The sequence below is a fragment of the Seriola aureovittata genome, chromosome 1, assembly GCF_021018895.1.
Source record: "Seriola aureovittata isolate HTS-2021-v1 ecotype China chromosome 1, ASM2101889v1, whole genome shotgun sequence".
Classification (NCBI taxonomy): domain Eukaryota; kingdom Metazoa; phylum Chordata; class Actinopteri; order Carangiformes; family Carangidae; genus Seriola; species Seriola aureovittata.
In genome coordinates, this window is record NC_079364.1 from 24,767,461 (window position 1) to 24,781,311 (window position 13,851).

Consider the following 13,851-nt stretch of genomic DNA (forward strand, 5'->3'; position numbering starts at 1 on the left):
GAGAGAGAGGGAGCGGGAGAGTGAGAGAGAGAGAGAGAGAGAGAGACTACGACTAGAGCTGGGCAGCGTCAGCAGCAGCAGTGCTGTTCTCCTCCAGCCCCTGTCTTTATCCCCGCCTGAGCATTAGATGTGATTACTGCTCAGCACTCGACACTGACAGAGACAGAGAGCTCCCAGAGACAGAGGGAGTGGGTGAGAGACATAAAGAGACAGAGAGGGAGAGAGAGAGAGAGAGAGAGAGAGAGAGAGGGAGGGAGAGAGAGCAGGGAGGAAAAAGGAGCACAGCTCTTTCGTTCCCTCCGCTCCTGCTACAGTGATACAAGAGTGCCCCCTGCTGCTTCTGGTGTCTGGATGTTAAATACACACACATACACACATGAACACGCACACACACTCTTTGAAATCTAGCTTTGAGAGAAGGACTGCGTAGAACCTGTGGGGAGAGAGAGAGAAGGCGAGACCAAGCATGTATCTGTGTGTGTTTGTGTGCTTTATATCTACTGTGTGTGTGTGTGTGTGTGTGTGTGTGTGTGTGTGTGTGTATGGGTGGGTGTCTATGGCTCATATGTACAGTAAAGAACTGTGCGGTGACTTAATTATGAGTCTGACATTACTAAGTGATTCCTCTCTAACTAATAGCTGTGTGCCCACGCTCCTCTCTAATAAAACTACTGTGAGGCTATGACAAACACATGACCCATCCTTAATAATGCACCGTGGTGAGAAGTTGGACAATCCATCATGTAATTTTTAAACACACCCTCCGTTGTGTGGAGCATTATTGAACAGAAGATCACATATTTAATTTGTATAAAAAGTGCAAGCAGAGGCATGTTGAGCATTTAGAAAGGTGAAAACCCTTTTTATTAAATAACAGTGAGACTAAACCTGAAATGAAGCTGCTCTTTTTTTGGAAGGGGTAAAAATGCTTCTTCATATTTATTATTATTTACTTTAAAGAATATTTTTGATAGTTGATGTTTTTATTGACAGTATATTACATACAGCCTTCAGATATATTATTAAAATCAGGGTAAATAAACATGGTTTTCTATTTTCTCGTATGAAAGAGGTTTTTCATATATTAGTTTAAAAACTATTTACACCTTTTTTTTTTTGCATGTATTTTCTAAAACAGGAACGGCATCAGTGCGAAGCCGAGGACTGGTGTGTCCTTAAAACCTAAACAAGGAAGAAAATAAGTGTCGTTCTACAGAAAGAAATACATTTCATTTAACCACTGAGGGGATTAGTAGGGTAAAGCGAGCGACACTGAGTTGATGCCATACTCAGTAAACTACGCAGGCTAACACAGCAGACTGAGCGTCTGAGCGGCCTTACCATGGTCTCCATGAGCTTCCAGTCTTTCTCCAGCTGCTCCATCGGTCTCGTCCACCAGCTGCAGAAACGGGTGTAGCGCTGGCCCTGAAACCAGTACTGCCGCAGCCACTCGAACTCCACCTACGAGCATGTGCACATGCACACAAACACACACACATAGAATAAAAACGCTAGTTAAGACAGACAATTTTCCCACAGTTTCATCTAATCTAAGTGGAAGACAATCTGAAATTGTATAAAGTCAGATATATCTATAAAAAATACATTGAGAATAGCTTCTTAGCCTCATTTGATCAATTTCATCAATTCCAAAATTATCTGTCGCTTTGGAACAATTAAATCAAGTAAAACAAAAATCTAATTCAATAAATATATATTTGAAGAATGTAATCTGTACAACAAAAACACAATTTACTTATCCTCCTGTAAAGAATGAAATTATAATATTACATATTGTGAAATGCTGCTGTAAATCTCCTATTTCGACTAGTAAATATCTAATTTATGAAAGAAAAATATTCTTTCTGTCCAAGCACATTTATATTTGTAATAAAAATTATAATGAATTTTATAAAATGTATAATATCTGATTTCAAAAATATCTAAAAATGTCCCTGCACTCTAAGAGAAACATATTCATTGGCTTGAAATGTTGCATATGTTAAAGGTCAGAAAATTATTTAAAAGTGCATTCAATCCTTTTCACAAGGTCTCTGAAAGGAACAAGACAGTTGAGACCCATTTTTTTTAATTACGTGCGTGAAAAATAGTCCAACCACAAATAAGACTCACACCTTTACCAAACACCTTTAAAGACACACGGACAACACACACACAGTATATTCACACACAAATTTAAATATGTCTATTCACACACACACACACACACACACACACACACACACACACACACACACACACACACACACACACACACACACACACCTTCCAGTCAGTACACCTGAAAACTCCGCCTTCTTCCTCCTCTCCTCATTCTCCTCCCTCCTTCCCCTCCTCTCCCGCTCCCTCGCTCCGTCTGGAGATGACAGTCTCGGCTGCCGAACTGCTCCCCTCTCCTCCGCTGGGAGTGTTTTTCTTTCCTGCTCTTTTGAAGTGCTGATTTAATCCTCGCAAGGATGCTTCATGTAGCCAGGTGTAGCCTATCTATTTCTAAGTATGTCTTTCTGCGCGCATGTTGGTGTGTTTGTACCTGCATGAGGATCAGCGTGTTTGCGCCCTTGCGTGTATCTGTCTACATAGGTGTGTTAGTGGCTTTGTTAACGTCTGTGCATACAATTGCCAATGTGAGTGTGTATGTCAAAGATTGCCCCAATTGCCGCCAAAGTGAACGCGAGATGCTGCGAGTTGCCCTCCCCCAAAACGTCCTACAAAGCATCATCCACCCAAAACAATGCACGCTCTATTACATGTTGACGCAGACAACTGTACAACACAAAATGTAGTTGCATACAAAGCGCCTGCATATCAGATGGGACTGAGAGAGCTATTGTTCTCTTTCTGAAAACTGTTCTGTTTATTGTTTTTCTAACAGAGCATTAGCCAATGTATACAGAATACCCGCTTTAGAGCTGCAAGCTTTGAGCGTATTAGCTCTCCCCAAAAGCCATCAGGACTCAGAAGGTCAATGTGGATACTTTCCTGTGTTTTTTAGTTCCACTGATGCATCTTGCACCTATCATTCTATTCATGTAGCACAGGTTTTTGGATGAGCCGGTCATCAACTCTCATCTAACCCTGTCTCCTACAAATTATGTTCATATACAACTAATTTGTACTGGCTAATGAGTTCAGATCAATTTTAGCTCTGCATTAAAAAAAAAAAAAAAACAGAGCCCTCTCATTCATTTCAATGAGGCCTAGTCCATTGGTGTAGATGGGGTGACAATGGAGGAGGTCAGGGTCAAACAAGCCACAGTCATCTGGCATGTCCCAGGTGGATGACTTTATAACGCGAATGACTTTGTATGCCGACTGTTTACCTCACAATTGTCACAAGGAAAGGCAGAATAGTGGCAACTTTGATAATATTCCAGTGTTGTAAAGTCCTGTTTGATAGGATTATAAACCACAGTGCTGTGTTTTGTGCTCACAAATTTTTTACTCAAGCTGGATTGGATATTTCATGTCTCACCAGCACCTGAAGCAAAACACTCCAGCAATGTTGCATTGTTTTAATGCACTATTAAGATATGTTAGGGGTGCGGAGGTATATGGGGTGTCACTTTCCAAAAATGTTTTCCTCAGGTGCCACGGCTGTGGTACAATAAGCTACTACAACTACAACTGTAGGTTTGAACTCAACTCAAGTCCCAAATATCCTGGTTCATGCTAATAAAAGTATCACAGAAAAGTATGAACACTGAGCCTGAAATATTATTGTTGAAATTTCCTAGTGGTCACTGCTCTGTATTATGAGGTGGGTCTCCTTACACCCAGCACCCTGAGCAAGTTAAAACAAAGGGCAAGAAATATTTGCACAAACAACTTGAGTGAGGCCTGCCTTGTGTCGAAGCTGCGCGCAGAATCATCCTGCCATTTGCTTCCAAAAGGCTCTGATCACAGCAGGGATGACATGCAAGGACTGAGGCATGTCAGGGAGAATACACAGCCAGTGGCACTGCTCAGCAGCCTCTCAGTCACTCCATACAACCCACCCTTCAAAGAAATGTCATCCTTTATGGTCCCTTCAACACCCTCCAAATCCACTCCCCTTCGATCACTACAGCTCAAACACACAACAAAGCCTCTGAACGCTGATATTGGACGTCCTTTTCTCTCTGTCTGTCCCTCCTTCCATCTCTCTGATTGTCTGCCTGTCCTTTAGTGAGAAGAAACCAACCTGTGTCTACACTTTGAGCTGACATGGCTGCCTGTCCCCCACTGCGCAGGCCAGCGGCAGCCACAAAGCAGGCCATCTAAAGCGACTGAGGAGTGCTGGCCAATGTGGCATTTGGAGTCTGGCCACCCAGCTGAGAGTTACCAAGAGGGGAACTCTGACTAAATGCCACCTATCCAGGCAGACAGATCGAAAGTGTGTGCGAAAGAGAGAGTGGTTGTTAGGGCTAGTTTTTCTGTGAGACAGCGCGGGGGAGCGAGAGGGGAGCTAGTGGCTCCCCTGCGGCAGTCGCTGTCATCTCCCCAGGTGATGGACACACTAACTACACATTAGCCCCACATTAGTCGACCGGCCGCCCACCATAGCAACTCTGGAGTTAAAACCAACTAGCCCCCTTTTTTCCCATTTAATGAGGCACGATTCTTTCCACACCTTCACGGTATTCCCTGAGCGGGTCCAATCAATTTCCAGGCCAGGGCCCTGAGGTTGGAGCTGATGAGAGTGGGATCGATCCCACTCTGCCGTCCTCTGTTTACCTTTCCCGGCCTCCTCACACATCAGCCGGGAGAACTGGTCCACCCAGGTCTGTGAGAGCCACCAGGCACACAATTTACTCTAATCACACACTTGCCAGAGTGGTCCCACTAAAGCTAGGTTACACTGTACATCCACACGTTGCTGCATATGCATTTCCATTCCTATCTGGGCCACAGACATAGGTAGAAGTGATCCTGCTGTCTTAGCTGCCACTGGAGAAGAGCTCCTTCACACCAACGTGACTAATATCATTAAATTAGAATTGAATCAGTTCATTTAATCTTAAAAAAACAAAACAAAAAGAAAAAAACTAAAGGAAATCTCTGGCTAAATCATGATATTGCAGAACTCAGAACGGGGTAGATGTGGGTAGATCTTTATTTGTGTAGCACTTTCAAAGCAAACTTACAAAGTACAAAGACATTAAAAAACCCAATAAACCTGCAGGATGAACAATAAAAATGTCTCACATGAATTAAAAACAGTGTTAAAGGGTAATAAACCTGGTAAATACAAGAGGAATAACAAGCACGGACTACAAACTGCTGGCAAAACTATTGAGAAGTGATTTATACGATTACAATGATATTGCCACTATAAGCCCCTCAGCTAAGGTGCTCCAAAGCATGGCAGAGACCTAAGAGCCTGGGGACACACTCTGGCCTGGAAGAGGACATAAGAAGGTCACACACTCCCTGCTTCCACACAGTTTACTTTCTGCCAGAACATGTGCGGAAACCTTGTCCCACCCTTCAATATTTACTGTGGGGGGACTAGCATCATTAGAGGGGGTCCCTCAGGGCACTCTGTCACACACCCACCTGGGAAGTGACACAGTGGCTTTAAATGAGACAAGACATTTGTGTCTGGGATTAGCATTTCAAAGCCAAACATGCACACGGGGGCCGTGTGGCGATGCTATGTTAGACTACCCCCCCAACCACCTAAGACAGGAGGTAAGATTAAAAAGAGACAGTGAAAAGGACCGTGCTTAACAAACAGGTGGGAACTTCAGTTTTCCTCATTTCTGTCTCTGTCTCCCATCAACCCTTACTACAACTCGACATCCCACCCCATCCCCAAACACTCATACTCAGATGGCAGACGCTCTGCTTCATCATCGTCAGACCCGCCCACGGCCTCTGACAAGTGTCAACCTCCACTCCCCCCCTCCCGCTGCACCGCATCGCACAATATCCATGACACGTCAGCCGCTGCTCGCTTGCTGTTTAGCACTTTTTAAGGAAAGGCCCACAAGGCACTGCTCAGGTCAGGCTGCCTGCACATCTCAGGCTTGTTCGCTCCTCGGTCGTCCATGTCAAACACGAACTGCGCAATATACACTCGCCAAGCGCCAAAGTGTGCCGCCATCATAAATAACTCCACCAACAATACATCATTTAAGTGGGTGTTCTGCTCTCGTGGGCAACTCCAAACAAATGGCCACATCGATCATTGCGAGTGCCACGTAGGGTAGGCTTGAGCCCCCGAGAGCAGCCCCCCCCCCCCTTACTTAAATACTCACACATACATACACATACACCTGCTATTTTATAAATAGCATCCTGTTCTCCTAAATAAACCTGTCTTGCCCTCCTGTTGGGGGCCTACGCTCGGTAATCCTGTGGCGCTATGCGGCAAGCTAGCAGGTGCTGCTAGTTTGACTAGCGCAGCACTCCTCCTGACACAGACAGCCCTATTGTTTGGCAGTGCTGAATAATTAATATTGTCTACAACCTTTAAACAACCTTACGTCAGACTCATCTGTCATGGCGTCCCGCTGAGGGGCCTGGGTGCTCGGATGTGTGCTTTGAGCCCAGGGGTGTAAGAGGGGGAGAGGTGAAGTGCTATATTAACTGTTGGCCTGCGGCAAGCTAACACAGGAGGTTGGTGGCGCCACAGACGGCCCCTCACGTTCTTCTGTTTTTGACCTCGCTCCATCCCTCAATACCCCAAGCCAGCATCACTCATTGTTTTGTGTGAAAGGGGGTGAGGGAGGGGAGCGGGGCGTGACTCCATCTTTAGATAACATATGGAGAGGCTATTGCCTTACAATCCATCACAGGCCAGGACAAATGAGAACAACCTGGATTTCATATTGGAGGCATTTCCCTGAGTAGAAACAACAAGGTAAGTAGAAGGTGGAAAGCTGGCGAGCTCCCATTCTGTTGTTTACAGAGCTTTAACCTGTTATCAGAGGACCGCCAGCATGGCCAAGAGCTCCCATGATGCAAAGGAAATGGAAAAGGCATATCAAACCATAGCAAGCACACTTTTAATTACCTGTACAGCTGTATTGTTGGAGAGGTCAATTATTTAAGTCGTGATTTCTCTGCCTGTCTGCATCCAGAGCACAAATGCAAGTTTGTTCAAATAAATTCAATTCCCCAATTAGATATTTATCCATGTTATTCATGAGAACACCAGAGTTTTCAGTAGCTCTGAGAATGATTTCTTCATATTTCATGACAATTTCTGTGATCCTGTCCTGATGAAATCCTGGCACATTTGCAAATGGTTCTCAGACATTTTAACCTCCCTGGAGCACCAGATGGGTGAGGATTAAAGCATCAGGACAATTCAGATAGTATCAGGCAGGTTCATGATCACAGAAAAATATAGGAAAACTTTCAAAGACTGGCATATTATTCTAGAAACTTTTTTGGAACATTGGCAAACATCACTCGTCTGGTTCTCCACGAGGCCAAAACAAGCTTCGGATATTTCCTGGTACATAAATAGTGGCAGGTCAGAGGAAACCAGGGTGACGACAGGTTTCGACAAGTGAAAAAAAAGTCAACACCTATACAGACTTAACAGTGCCAGTACAAATAAATGTTCCACACACTCACAAATGAAATCATGCAAAAACCCCAAAGACAAATTTGTGCCCAATCATCCAAAACACACACACACACACACACACACACACACATACACAGACACACATGAACACACGCATTTGAAAACACACGGCCGTGTCCCCACCTCATTGTGAATCTCCTCACAGTGCTGAAGCGTTGTCGGCAGCAGGGCCAGCAAGCTGTGGGAGCCTGTCTCTGGGTCAGTGTGCAGGTTGGACAGGGCCTCTTGGCAGCGTGACTGGATGTAGGTCAGGGTCCCACTGGAACACTGGTAGAAAAGGGACAGTGTGATACAAATAACTGCCATGCAGGGTTTACCTAAAGCCTTGAACTCGTGTAGCAAGTGAAAATAACTACCAGGTAGGAGAGGTCGTGATGAATAACCCTCAAATTGTACTTGACTCCACATGATCCTAATGATGCTGCTGTCGGCATCGCTTTATTTTAAATCCAAAAACAAAGGGCTATATAAGCGTACTGTACATTTGAATACATTTTAGACTATGCTTGTCTTTTAAAAACTGTAAAGCTCTTATTTAACTGATCATAGCCTGTGATGTTTATGCACTCTGTATTAAATTACACATTTATTTCCACTCATAAGATATCACTTTCCATTTCACTGAATACATCACTTTTTTTTGTATTTTGTCATTGTTGTTCACAAGACACAGTGTTTTCATCCATACGCAGTCTTTGCCCACAAACTGCGTGTAAGCACCTGCAGCAGTCCTCAGTGAAACCGAAGGGGACAGTGGGCACGCTTCTGCAGCGTTTTCACAACAAGTTTCAAACTCTGTGTTTTCCCTTTACGGCCTGTTTGCTTCTCACCTCGGCCACTCTGTGCGTGGAGCTGAAGCGTGCAGTGTCTCCAGCTAGGACACAGTGCTGGTGGGTACTGTTCAGGTCATCTGGCAAATACAGGGAAGAGGAAACTATCAGAGCACTCTACCAACACCACCAAGTAATCATCAAAAGAGCAGCGAAGAACAGTAAACAAGAGAAGCGTCCAGAACAGAATATTTATCCAACAGAAAATAAAACACTGGAGAACAGAAAAGAGCAGCTCCAAGAATAGGATAAGAGTGAAGATTTCATATTTTGATCTAGTTTGAATTAATTGTAATAAAGAATAGAAGAAGAACATGAAAAGAAAAAGAACTGATTACAACAGAAAAACAGATGAGAAGCAGAGCATGAAGGAACATGACAACTAAATCATCTTGTTCTCTCAGACAGATTGCGCGTGGTCCAGCACCGAATCAAATAGAATGAGCAGCATTGTACTATAATTTTAATTACCAAACAAAACCAGATCGCGCTCAATCTGTCAAGATGGAAGAGCCATACCAACAAACATTTGTCCAATATCACAGGAGCTTTACAAAGAGGCCTTACTGCTGTTTCCTGTGTATCCCTCCATGTGTTTCTTTGTGTGTATAGATGTTTCTCAGCTCTGCCATTATTTGCCTCATACCAATAATTAATTTAGCCATGACAGAGCTGTCATTCACAGCACATGTGCATATTTACACCCGCCTTGAGCAAGAGTACACCGGCTAATGCCTGTGATTTGAAAGTCAAACAGCCAAATGCTTTGGGAGAAAGATATTATTGTTTGGTGGGAGAAAAAAAAGATGGTGACAAACAAAACAACTTGCCGGTGTTTTCTTCACCCTGATGAGATTGTGAAGGATTAGGTCTCTGGGCAGAATTACTCTGCGTCTTTAAAACTGTTTATATCCAATAACAAATTATCTCCATCAATCTGTTCTTTTCTTGGCGCGTCTGATGCGTCAGTGGGATCAGGAGGGAGTAGAGGCAAACTCGATAACTGTAATAAATATTTATCTTTCTTTCAACCCCTGCGCCTGCTGCCACTTGTCCTCCTTTTCCAGGAAGCAGGCTTTTAAATATATTGGGTCAACTCTTTTCTCCAGTCCCCCTGTGCATTGGGAGCTGGAAATCTGATTATTGAACAGGCCCAGTGTCAAGACTTGCATTGTTCTTTTTTAACCACTGAAATTCCATTTGGGTGGAAATGATGGTGATTCAATTTGCCTCCAGCAGCTCAGACATTAGCAGTTCAAAAGGGCCAGGCAGCGACAAATGGTGCTGAAAAGACATTATGGTGTCTGTGGTCATACACCACTGTCGTTTTCTTTTAATACCACAAAACTACTTATCATACGGTGTGTGTCACTAAAACACTGGTACAATATATTTTAACACTTGGTTTAGTGGTGATCGCTCTGTCAGTGTGTGCGCGTGTGTGTGTGTGTGTGTGTGTGTTTGAAATGGGAGGGGAGGCATATCCTCCCTTCAATAAGCAGGGGGAGCGCATTCTTTGCATGTGTGAGAGCATTTATTTTTGTGCATGCGAGTTGTGCAAATTTATAGGTGCGCGCACATGTCCGCGCACCGTGCCAAGTCTTTAATGCAGGTAGACCGACAAAGCGACAGACGGCCAAGGACTGTGTGAGCCGCTATCGTTGTGCAGCAGTTGGCCTCTCAAGGGCGTACTCACCAAGTGGAGCATAAATCCCCACTGATCCGCGACAGTCAAGTCCCATTAGAATGGTCTGCACAACAGCCCATCACTCTATTATCATGGTTGGCCTGAAACTGACTGTTCTATTGTAAATCTTATCCAGCTAAAGGAGGTCGGCTTCAAGCCCTTTCAAGCTGAATATTGGGTACAGACATCACTGCTCTCAGATGAAAACATAGCAGCTTCAAAGAGTCAACTTCAGGAATTCATTAAAACCTTCCTATTCCTATTCCTTACTTGTGAAAGAAATGATTGAGATTGAAAAACACTTACTAGTGACATATGTGAAAGCTACTCCAGCCACTCTCACATAATGTAGATACAATGGAAAGGTAATCTAATGTTCAGTTGGATACAGCGGCTTCAGGAAGTGGCTTCTATTTTTGCATACATTATTGTGTTGCATTAAATTGTAAATGGATAAAATTGCCATTTTTACCCATCAATCTACACTCAATAATCCACAATGACAAAATGAAAACATGTTTTTTTGTGCTAATTTATTAAAAATCAAAAACTGAAATCTCTCATTTACAAGAGTATTTGTAGAAGATCTGCAGACAATTGGGTAAGTCTCTGCGACCTTTGCTCACATGGATTTGGGCAGTTTATCCATTTCTTCCTCGCACATCCTGTCAAGCGTCATCAGATTAGAGGGGAAGCGTCTTTGAACTGCTATCTTCAGGTCTCTACACAGATGTTCTATGGCGTTTAAGTCTGAAAGATGATCCGTCGCTCCAGGCTCAGGTGGCGTGCACTCTGGAGCAGGTTTTCTTCAAGGAACTCTCTGTATTTGGCTCCAGCCTTCTTCCCTCAATTCTGACCAGTCTCCCTGTCCCTGCAGCTGAGAAGCCCCCCCCACCACCCCCCCACCACCCCTTAGCATGATGCTACCACCACCATGCTTCACCATAGGTTCTGCTGAAAGGATTCAGTCTCATCAGCCCAGAGAATATTTTTCCTTGTGCTCTCCGAGTCGTCTAAATGCTGTTTGACAAACTCCAAGTGAGCTGTCACATACCTTTTACTCAAAATGACTTCCGTCTACCATCTCTGCAGAGAACTTCTGTAAGAGAACCTGTTTGGTTGCCTACCTGACCAAGGCCCTTCTTGCCTGGCCACTCAGTTTGACCAGACTCTTATAAGAGTCCTGGTGGTTCCAAACTTCTCCATTTCACAGGTATTGAAATGGAGAAGATTCTCCTGGGATGATTCAAAGCTTTAGAAATGGTTTATATACCATTGCCCTGATCTGTTCCTCACCTCAATTATACCCCAGAGGTCCACAGAGAGTTCCTTGACTTGGTTTTTGTCCTGACATGCAATGTGAATTGTTGGACCTTATATTCAAAGGTGTGTGGCTTTTTAAACTACATCCAGTCAATTCAGTCTGCTACAAGTGGACTCAAGTTAAGTTCTAGACACATCTCAAAGATAATTAAAGCAAAGAAGAAGCTGCTGACCACAATTTGGAGTTATAGCAAAGCATCTGAATAATTTTTGAGAATTGGAGGGTTCAGTTTTCTTTAATAAATTTGCAAACATTTCTAAAAACATGTTTTCACTTTGTCATTATGAATTATTGAGTGTAGATTGATGCGCAAAAATGGTAATTTTATTCATCAAAAATTAAATCTACAAAACAATTAAGTGTCCAAAAAGGGACGGGATGTTTTCTAAATGCTAACAAAACAATTTCTCACTTGCTGTAGTTAAGCTAATGATACCAGAATCCAGTCACTTATAATACAGCAATGTATGGGGCATTTGATGCTATTCACCTTTGTGAGTACCAGGTACTGTACCTGTCCAACATCTGGACAGTCCATGTGTTTGTGCATGTCCATACAAAAAAGATACTTTTCTTTTTTGTATGGACATGCACAAATGTTGTGAAATACTGAGGTAAATATTGCACGCATTCCTTAGTACTTATTATGTTATGTTCTTGAGGCTAACCCAAACCTCTTGTCGAGGAACTATATGTTTTGTTGTAAAAATATTATCAGAGGCTAGAATGGGCTCTATCGCTATAAAACAAAACGAAACCCAACAAAAAACAGTACAGAAAAGACTTTATATGGAGCATATTTCCTCCAAAAATGTATTTGATATTATGTCAGCTACATTGTCCCGACTCTAAACCCTTAACATCGTTTAAAAACTTCTGAAAGCTGCTGTAAATCTTAGCAGTTTATTTATGACATTTACGCAGAGAGCACAGGTAGGGGTTCAGTCGCATCATAAAAAACACTGACAGCATATGTGATTGTATACCAGATGGATACTTGCTGTTGAAGGGATCAGAACAGTGATCTTTTAATCACATGAAAGCCTCTCTAATCACAAGGTCACATACATATGCAATATATTATCACATATGTCGATGGATAACAGATTAGATAGCATAATAAGAACATAAGTAAATAAAGGATTTTTTCTTTTTAGTTTTAGTATTGATTTTTATGTAAACATTGGGTACGGTTATGCTGTTAAAGTGTGAGGCCAGAAGGTGGAAAGACGCAGTTTTGGAACAGATTGTATATCAGAGGAGACACATGTCTGTCCACAACAGTTGGTGGTGACAAGGACTGCATTACAAGAGAATTAGACAAAACTAATTGTAGAATAAAAGTGGTAAAAAAATGCGTTATCAACTGGGTTAAATGAAATATATTTGTTGTTTGATTTTGAAACGAAACAAAATGCAGTAATTGACTGAGCAGACAAAGGGAGGACTGACTCAAGATTTTACTCTATGTCTATTATTATATACTTATGGAAGCAGAGTGCCCTGAAAAATAATAAATCCCCCATCCATCCATCCAACCAGGGGTCCTAACTTCTTGTACAGCTGAACACAAGCTTCTGCTGTGATGTGGATAAATGTCCTCACACTCAGAAAATATGGGAAAGCCTGGAAGGGCCCACGAGGCCAAAAAGAGGAGGGTGGAGGTGTCTGCTGCAGCCAAAAGCATTAAGCTATGATTTACACCCCTGTGGCCCGCTGTCTGTCCTCTCCATTGAGACATAGTCAGCTCTGGGTCACAGGACTTCAAAAAATAACATTTGGTTTTCCTAACCTCTCTAATGCACACAATTTCATGGAACCTTAAAGCTCCGTGTTCGGGCCAAGTAACCCCGCTCACACACATACACGCCTCAGCTCCATTTCTCCTGCAGAGACGGTTGGAAGAAGAGGATAGAGTATGGGAGTGCATCCTGCTGGCATGGGTCATTTGGGACAAAGTACAAGAAACACTAAAACACAGGGTAATAAAAGTGCTCCTTCCTCCCAAAGTCAGACATGGTGGTGAATGTGGCTGAGTTGTGTGAGCAACGTGTTTACATGCGCGTGTGTGTGTCTGCGTGTGTGTTTATAGAGTAAGATTTAGTACCTCTCATGTAATAGCAATCTCCAGACTCCAGTGGCAGCATCAGGCCAGGTGTGTGGATGTCCCAGGCTACCTTGAGCCCAATCCTCCAGCATGCCTTCTCACCGCTGCCTCCCTCACTGCTCTCACCTGTCAGTCATACACAACCCAACTCACTGTAACATTGGCAGTTTGCATTTATATTCACATTCCAGGCACTGGACGGATAGTTTCATCCACTATGACTTAAACTAAACACTTGCACTTATATTTCCGACATTGTTATGGAAATACATGTGTTTAATCACTTTATAAATCAAATGATTT

At 43.1% G+C, this 13,851-nt stretch overlaps 1 protein-coding gene across 1 annotated transcript in view; it reads right to left on the reverse strand.

Annotated features, from left to right (window-relative positions):
* Positions 1-13,851, reverse strand: part of fto (FTO alpha-ketoglutarate dependent dioxygenase) — a 119,696-nt gene that overhangs the window by 81,613 nt on the left and 24,232 nt on the right. The window contains exons 4-7 of the mRNA XM_056379233.1: positions 13,549-13,674; positions 8,431-8,510; positions 7,724-7,867; positions 1,342-1,461 (exon numbers count right to left, since the gene is read on the reverse strand). Of these exons, the coding sequence (XP_056235208.1) occupies positions 1,342-1,461; positions 7,724-7,867; positions 8,431-8,510; positions 13,549-13,674 (470 nt within the window). The remainder of the gene's footprint in view (positions 1-1,341; positions 1,462-7,723; positions 7,868-8,430; positions 8,511-13,548; positions 13,675-13,851) is intronic.